Source organism: Formica exsecta, unplaced genomic scaffold (assembly GCF_003651465.1).
Source record: "Formica exsecta isolate Colony F162 unplaced genomic scaffold, ASM365146v1 scaffold826, whole genome shotgun sequence".
NCBI classification, from domain to species: Eukaryota; Metazoa; Arthropoda; class Insecta; order Hymenoptera; family Formicidae; genus Formica; species Formica exsecta.
In genome coordinates this window covers 24,405-34,043 of record NW_021853596.1, presented here as the reverse complement: position 1 = coordinate 34,043, position 9,639 = coordinate 24,405, and the positions used below count along the sequence as shown (strand labels likewise).

Sequence of the window (9,639 nt, the reverse complement as noted above, 5' to 3'; positions counted from 1 at the left end):
CATATATTCATATAATAAAATATGTTCATATTATAATAAAAATAAAAAATACTTAATTTTTTTAATGTAAAAGAAAAAATAATGTATAATATAAGTACGAATCGCGATGCAACTGCAATGGCTCATCGTCAATGACAAATATACATACACACACACACAATTCATCCAATCCATATAAATGAAGTAACCGAATCCTTGGCGGAACATCCCGAAAAGGCAATCCATCGCGTCATCAGAGAGCAGGCGAAGAAAAAGAAGATTCGACACGAACGCATCCCCACACGCATAAACATGCATCACACACGATACGTAATCATATATACGAGGCAACTATAAATAACTGTCGAAACGCGCTGTGTGATGATAAACCCGGTTTGCATTTCCGATAGCGATCGTCGCTTCCTTTGTGACTCGAAAATATAAGTATGCGTAAGATGACATTTTTCACGACCGAGGCGTGCAGTTTCACTTTGCTGCGATTATCATTGCACTTATCATCCACGAATCGTGCATTTTCGAAGCGCGACTCGACGCAAAAAAAGAAAGATCGCAGAATATTTATTATTTATATTTCGTTTTTAATAAAACAACAAAATATTTTTTGCGTTAATTTTTATAATTTGTATTATTATATATTTCTCAAGCAAAAGATAATTAATCTCTTAAACAATTTCGTAAATAATTTTTGTCTGAATTAATCTCTCTCCACGGGAAATTATTTAATTAATATTTGATATAATAAAATATATATATAATCATTTTTCGTTTATTTTATTCAGTGGTTAGTCAAACACATATTTAATAGATGCAATTTAAAGCGAAAAAGTTTCTGAAATTTGTGACAAAGAGATCGGCGATTTCAGACGATCTTTGATTCACAGTAGATGGAAATTGCGTGAGATATTCAAAGAAATTTTAAAATATATCCCCAATGAAAACAGCATTCTTTCGATTAAGAAGGAGAACCTTATTCTCGAAGAAAGAAATTTTTCAAAGTTGCTCTTTTTTAAAATTATTCTTTCTGTTTCTTTTTCTTCACTATTAATTTTGATTATTCCTTACTAAAGCTTACTGAAGCAGCAAGCATCATACAGATGGAAAGAACACCATCGCTGCACGAATTTCAAACTTTAATATCACCAACTATTTATATCGTCTCGCACGATATTAAAAAGTTGCGACTCGCCTGCGAGGGAGGAATCCTCTGAGAAATTTCATTCGTCTACGAAGTCGTCAAAAAGAAAATAGAGATGATCCTCCCACACCTCGTTCCGCATCTGTTTACCTTTAATCTCGCGCAGAATTCAAGTGACAGAAGTAATCGTCTAGTAACATCTTCCGCGGTTATATCAAATAACGAGTTTCACATTGTCACACATATCATGTAAAGAAACTTCAATTTGTATTAAACCGTCAAAATATATATTATTATTATATTAGAATTTTATGTATTTATAGTATACTGTACACACACACACACACACATATATATATAGAACTTATATATACCGTATTACAATAGTACTAATTATATTATTATCTTAAAAGAGTAATTTTATATACCAAATGTTATAGAGTGCTGCGTTAATATATCATCACAACACTATTTAACGCGCGTGTCGTAGGTGACTGAACTTAAACATAAATGTGCAGGCACTGGCTGTCTGGGAATCAATACTCGGCTGCCAGTAGTAACTAGTTCAATTGCTATAGCAACATCTGATCAAAACAGAAGACACGTAGTTAGAACATGGCATGCTAATAATGCGAAAGGAGAAAGGGGGAGAAAGGATGGGATTCCGCCGATCAAAACTCGAATTGTTTTTTCTACCATCCCATATACAACTTCACAGCACGTAAAAAATATATTTTTTTCTTTAAATTTTATTTATTAAATATGTGTTTAAATAATTACTGAGAGAGTAAAATAAATGAGAAAACATTTTATATATAATTTATCATGATAAATATTAATTAAATCAAATAAATAATATTTGCTGTAAAGAGAGATTAATTCAGATAGAAATTGTTTAAGAGGTTAATCAGATAAATATATGTAATAACAAATTAAAAAGTAAATGTATACTTTCGTTTGACGATCAATGCGAAGATCATTATGCATAATATATATAAATAATATATTTCACTTCTTACTACATATATAACTATTTTTATCCTAAATATTTTTCATATCAATAATATAAATTTATAATAAGGCATTTCAGTATTACAAAACTGAGGGAAGCGATTCGGTCAAGAGGGACGAACGCAAGAAAGTGAATCTCGTTGCAATAAATCTCATCTTCAATCAACTTAAAACGATGTTAAATTATTTGAAAGAGCCAACACGCACGGCAATGCTAAAAGTCGAAACCTCCAAAATGTACGACGGTGCTTTCTTCAAATTATTTTTACTATACAGAAGCGCGCCTTTAAGTCGACGACTTAAAGGAGACCAACCATCCCCCGAATACCAGATACGATCAACTGTTGCAAAATTAAGCCATAGTTAAAGAAGCTCCTGTAAAATTGCTATGCAATGTGCTTTCCTCTCTTTGTATGATGTCTTTAAAAATAACGAGTTAATGCTAAAAATAATATATAATATGATTTAAAAAAAAAAAATATATATATATAAGTAAATTAAGATATTTTGATAATCATGAAAAACAAAAATATTAATATCAGATATTTAAATAAATTTATAAATTGTGCAAATTTTTAAATATAAATAAAAAGTATAAGATATAATTTGATTAAATCAAAGAAATAAATAATCTTAATCATTTTAAAATTGATTAAACAAAATTTATAGCGATAAAGAAATAGAAGTATTATTACAAGTATTAAAATAAAAAATTACATATGTAACTGATATGATAAAAACTCCATTTTTTTTATTAAATGTATGATAAATATGTGCTAATTAAATATTTCAAACTCTTCTTCAAACGTTTTCTTAAAATACGAATTATCGATTGTGCATGATTGATCCATAAAACAAATTTTACATGTTTATATAAATGTTATTTTTTATACTAAATCTACAGTTTTATTTTTGACCGTATCAATGACAATTAACTGCGATTTCGATAATGGCAACTACAATCAAACTTTCGTTTTTCGAAAGATATATATATATCCTCCACTTGGAAAACATCCACAATTATCCTCGAATATGAAGTGGACTGTCTGCGCGATTATGCCTAAGCACGACGAGGTCCGTTCCATCATCGCCATTCCCCTCGCCGACCCTCGTATTAGCAACCACCCCATTGTCCCGACAGCTTAAAAACGCTTTAAACTCGGCGGACGGATAAGAACAGATGGTCCCCGCCCGTGTAAGCTACGCGTAAGTTAATGCTCCACTGAATATTCACGAGTAGTTTTGTAGTGTGTGACCTCCCACCCAACTTTCATATGTATCTAGCATATGTATGGGAATCTGCATGACAAGCAAATTTTAGGCTATCTATTATTTGCTGTCTTGTGTTTAAATTGTATTCATAATTTTATGTGTCAAATTGTAAATATGATTGCTATATAAAAACGCTCCATTATATATAATAAAATATATAACATATAAATATATATGTATGTATGTATGTGCGTCTTATAATATTTTTATAATTAAAATACATATATATATATAAAGATATTTTTAAAAATATTTATTAATGTATTCTCATTATGTATAATTTTACGTGTGTGTATGTAAAAGAAAAATTTTTTATAAAATATATATAAAAACATACAACGTACTCTTTATTAAAGAAATAAAATTTGTCTTGATACTTTACACATAACTTCTCCCTCGCAAGAAAAATTTTAATTTTATTTATATTTATCGGAGATATATATATTTAAACATATTTTACTATAAATAATTAAATTTTTATTGTGTTTTCTATTTTTTTTTTTTGCATGCACATTATCCAAATGCTCGGATTATTTTCATCACTAAAGCAATTCCTAGAAAGCAAAATGGATTCTTACGAACCGATGTAGTATATTTGAACGATCTATCACAGGTTTTGAAAACTATCCAGGGACCGGAAATGAAAGGGAAACATCGCGAACATTAATTCTACAAAGACGCGATATCTCACCCTCGATGCATGACGACATTTGCATTAAAGACAGGATTTCGTCGACGGGCCTCCCCAGGTACCACGATGACATTTTACTTTTCGCCCCTAGGACACTTCAACCCCTTCTACTTTTTATGTATACCGTCATTTACAATATTCCCTCTATATTGATGTTCAATATTTATATATCTTGAAAATACTACAAAAAAAATGAGATATGTTATTTGTCATATTATATTTCATATCTAATTTAATCTATCATATTCCTAAAGATTACTGAGATAATTTATATTGTAAATAAATCTTAAAAGTACAATAAATTTATTCTTAATTATTTTAAATATTAATAAATTAATATTAAATGTAATATTAAATTACTAACAAATTCTGCTAATAAAAAATTAATAGTGGTAAAACTCCAGAAAAGAGGAAATAATCAACCTTGACAATATAACAATCAAGATCAAGACCATTGGAGTTGGATCCCCCTTTCTTTTTAAGGTTCTAAATTTAATTCACGAAAAAAACTTTGCATTATTTACTTAAAAAAAAAATGATCCTAAATATATATGTTGATAAAATAATCTTTAACCAAAATAAAAGTCTGAAATCATTTAGAAAATATAACTTGTATTCATGAATATTCCTGTGATTAAAAGTATCTTTTTATCTCAAAGCCTGATATCTCATGTGTTGATATCTTTTTCCTTATTTTTAATTTTTTTGCCATTTTTCTGCTTGCGTAAAATCGCAATTTCCACAGCGAGGATGTTGAATTTTAAATTCTCGGCTCGTGTTCGAAGAAAAAAATATAGGGAGATAAAAAATAGAAATAACGCACGCATAGGTAATCAAAGCGAAGTTTTTCCAGGCTCGCCGAAAATTTCCGTGCGACAGGGTTCGCCATTCCCTCGCCTCACCGTGATAAATGGCGTCAGTTTCTCTTGTACGTCACGCAATTTCCTCTCTTGCAGCGGCAAAGGACACGCTTATTCGCATCCCAGCTTCCCGCGCGGATATTCACGTCGAGACACGTGCGAATTGCCGACTATAGGGTGTCCTAAAACCACCCTGGTGTCGAGAGAATCGATTTTCTCTCAAAAAATATTTCGGCAAAAATATATCTCTCACAAAAAATATTTTTCTCACAAAATCAATATTTCGTGCAACAACAAATTTGTGATTGATAAGGTGTATGAAGCACTTAATAAATTAAATTTAAAAAAACGAATGAGTATATGTATATATAAGGTATTTGTAAACGATTATTAAATAACACCTCCATATATTTTTTCAACTAAAATATTTTTCAATTACGAGAATTTAATCAGACACAATATTTTTCATCATTGTAACTAATTTGTAATAGTGATTGTTATTGTGATTATAATTTATAATACTCACCAACAAATAGCTGGATGCAGTGCTGCTAGTGGACTCCCTCTTCCTCTGGGATCCGAAATCCCTCTGAACTAGCGACGTCATCTTTCTCTCATATTAGTTTATGATCACACAACAAATTTCACAACACACATTTGATAAATTCAAATATTAAATCAAATAAAATATTAACATCATAGGCTTTATTAAAAATAAAATAAAACAAAACACACACTTTTCATATGTATGTATGTCATTTATCAACGATGTATCTGTAACAAAAAAAAAAATAATAATAATAATTAAATACACGATTAAGTAATTTCATTTCAATCTTATCAAAATATGAAAAAATAGCATGAGTATTTGTTGTAATTTGAGACAATGCATTATTAAATTGAAGTTATATTAAGTATTAAATTTATTAATAAGATAAACTTAATTATATTATAAATCTCGCTTGAGTTAGAATATATCTAGTAAAATCTCTAAATGTAAATAGTGAAGCATTATTTAGTTTGTTAATGCTGTAGTTATATACGAGGAGACTTATCCCTTCCCATGGAATTTATTTGGCTTTTCTTCCGCCATGATTTTCATAACGCGCAAGGGAACGTAAATACCTAGCGTCATGACTTATTCACGAATTGTTCCCGTTTGTTTCGTTTTCTCATTGCATCGCATTTGCGCTGCGAATTCTTTTCGAGTTTATTATGCTCTTCAGGAAGGTCGCGGCCTTGACAACTACCATGGCATAATTTTGCAACTTCCCCCAAGAAATGTTCGCCACAAGTTTTTGCCACACTTCCTTGCATTGATATGTACATATAAAAGAATTGCACCGATAGAAAAAAACAGATATATAAAAAAATCAAAAAATTAAAATTTTCAACAGTTTTTTTATTTTAGCCTGTATAATATATAATAATTGAATTATGAATTAATATATGCCCTGAAATCCTGCCTATGTAATTACAATCAATATTGTAATTACAATTAATATTGTGTCTGTGAAGTTGGCACGACGTTTTATAAATTTCAAGAAAAAACTAAGAGTTCTAATAGCACTTTTCATAGTTCTATAGTTCCTGATAAAAATTAAAAAGAGTTCCGCATTCCTTATATTAAAAAATCGAAATTGAAAAAATGTCGTGCTAACTTCGCGAATCTAGCACGACACCCTCCCCTCTAAAGTACTAAAACGCGTTGAATATCATCATTTTTGGCAAGAGTTCCGAATAGTTCTGTTCAAGTTCAGCACATATATGCAATTTCAGATCGATATTTCACCAATTAATAATTTTTAATCAATTTTTAATATCCAACACGACATTTGGTGAAAATATGTGCTGATGATTTTCTGCAGTTCTAATGGTAGTTCTCGACAGTTCTATAAGAGTTCTATCCTTTAGAAACATTTTTACAGAGAGTTCCGATTTCGATTTTTTAATATAAGGAATGCGGAACTCTTTTTAATTTTTATCAGGAACTATAGAACTATAAAAAGTGCTATTAGAACTCTTAGTTTTTTCTTGAAATTCGTAAAATGTTGTGCCAACTTCACAGACACATTAATACTGAGTAAAAGGTACTTGAAATAAAACATAAAAAATCTTATTATTAAAAAAAAAGATATATTTTAGTTTATTTGTATTCACAAACAAAATTTTATCAAAATTTATTATAAAAACAATTATGCCCAGCACGACATTTAGTAAAAATGTGTCGTGCTGGTGATTTTCCGCAGTTCTAACGGTAGTTTTCGACAGTTCTATAAGAGTTCTATGCTTTAGAAACATTTTTACAAAGAGTTCTGACTATTTACTATTTTTTAAACAATTTTTGACAATTATGCCCAGCACGACATTTAGTAAAAATGTGTCGTGCTGGTGATTTTCCGCAGTTCTAACGGTAGTTTTCGACAGTTCTATAAGAGTTCTATGCTTTAGAAACATTTTTACAAAGAGTTCTGACTATTTACTATTTTTTAAACAATTTTTGACAATTATGCCCAGCACGACATTTAGTAAAAATGTGTCGTGCTGGTGATTTTCCGCAGTTCTAACGGTAGTTTTCGACAGTTCTATAAGAGTTCTATGCTTTAGAAACATTTTTACAAAGAGTTCTGACTATTTACTATTTTTTAAACAATTTTTGACAATTATGCCCAGCACGACATTTAGTAAAAATGTGTCGTGCTGGTGATTTTCCGCAGTTCTAACGGTAGTTTTCGACAGTTCTATAAGAGTTCTATGCTTTAGAAACATTTTTACAGAGAGTTCCGATTGTTTATTATTTTTTAAACAATTTTTGATAATTACGTCCAGCACGACACATTTTCACGATTTTTTCAATTTCGATTTTTTAATATAAGGAATGCGGAACTCTTTTTAATTTTTATCAGGAACTATAGAACTATGAAAAGTGCTATTAGAACTCTTAGTTTTTTCTTGAAATTCGTAAAACGTTGTGCCAACTTCACAGACACATTAATATTGAGTAAAAAGTACTTGAAATAAAACATAAAAAATCTTATTATTAAAAAAAAAGATATATTTTAGTTTATTTGTATTCACAAACAAAATTTTATCAAAATTTATTATAAAATAAAAACATACATGATTATCGATTGCAATTAATTATTCTCAATTTAATTAATTAATTTAATTAAATACATAAAATTCAATTAAATTTCATTAAAATTAATCTTTTCACAATTGATATGCCAGATCTCGTCGATTAAATTTAATCGTTCGGAAATCTAACATGAGTCCACTATGAGAAACTATTGAGTCATCTGGTTCACATCCTCTTCTCGTGCAACAAAAAAGGTGAGTAAGCTAACACTTCCGCGTTATCAATCCTAAAAGTGCTTATCTTCTTGTCGAAGAGAATGTCGAGGCAAGTCGAAATAAATTCCGGTTATCTTAACAAGATTCATAAATTTTACTTCCGTAAACACCGTTAAGAACTTCCGATTCCGTTTAAAAAAAATTCAACGAACAAATTATCACTGAGAAAATAACTGTGCAATTATATTTCAGCATATTATTACGCAAGACAATGGCTCCCGCTTCCGTTCGTTTTTTTTTACAGCTAGTTTAATATAAACATCGTGAGAGTGTTGACGAAACACGCGAACGTACAAGCAAAATATTCGTTAGCAACTCGATGCAAAAATACTCTTGACTGTCCGACGTCATCTTTAAGGATCGTTCAAACGATTTCGCAAGCGAATCAATCTTAATCGAGATTAATCAACGCATTGCACTGCCACATGCATCTTTCAAGAGCAGCTGCAAGCATTTCATGAGAGCAATGTATAGAGAATTACACTACATATACGCCCGCGTGTTCTTTTCACACATATATATTTTGTGTATATATTTCGTGCACAATATTTTAATATTCACAGATCTAAAAATTTACTAATTTGTTGGAAACTTATAAAATAACAAAAAAATAAAAAAAATAACTCCATAAAAAAAGAAATTTATTTTTTACAACAGCTTCAATAGAATTATTTTAAGAGAATTCTAAGAAAAAAATTGCATGTACACAGAGTAATTCATTTTAATATTTTAAAAGCCCTCCGTAGATATCTTAAAAACAATAGATTTTTCAAAAATAAATGTTTAAACAAAAAAATACAATATATATTGTATATTTATTTTATTAAATTCTTAAAAACTTTTAATAAGATAAAAATATACAAATTATTTTTTTTCTGTATTTGCAACTTCAATATTCGTAGCAGTTTTGCAGAACGTTTAGCACAAGAAATCTTGCATATTAATTGCACTGTATGGCAACAGGTGGCAACAGCAACCGCAACAAAGAACGTCTCCTGCGATATCTGCGGTGCATATATAACATTGCATATGAAATTGCATAAATCGAGTGCGCACGTCTCTACATATACGAAAAAAAAAAAAAAAAAAAAAAATAGAATTCCTCCTCTCACGTCCGCCAATTCTATTAAGTATTAATTTAGCATTTCTTATTAATTAACTTCCAAGAAAACTTGAAAGAAGATTATATTATTCAGATAGGATAAGAATTTTTTTATATTAATAAAAACATATACATATATTAATTTGTTAGAAAGTTTGAGTAAATTGATTTTATTTAATTAATATATAAAAAATGTGTTTTTAATTTTATTATA

At 29.4% G+C, this 9,639-nt stretch overlaps 1 protein-coding gene across 1 annotated transcript in view; it reads right to left on the bottom strand.

Annotated features, from left to right (window-relative positions):
• The window catches only part of LOC115244587 (protein sprint), a 129,106-nt gene extending 123,434 nt beyond the window's left edge, over nt 1–5,672 (bottom strand). Inside the window, exon 1 of the mRNA XM_029822343.1 lies at nt 5,496–5,672. Coding sequence (XP_029678203.1) covers nt 5,496–5,576 — 81 coding nt within the window. The 5' untranslated portion in view covers nt 5,577–5,672. The remainder of the gene's footprint in view (nt 1–5,495) is intronic.
• Nucleotides 5,673–9,639: the final 3,967 nt, after the last annotated feature.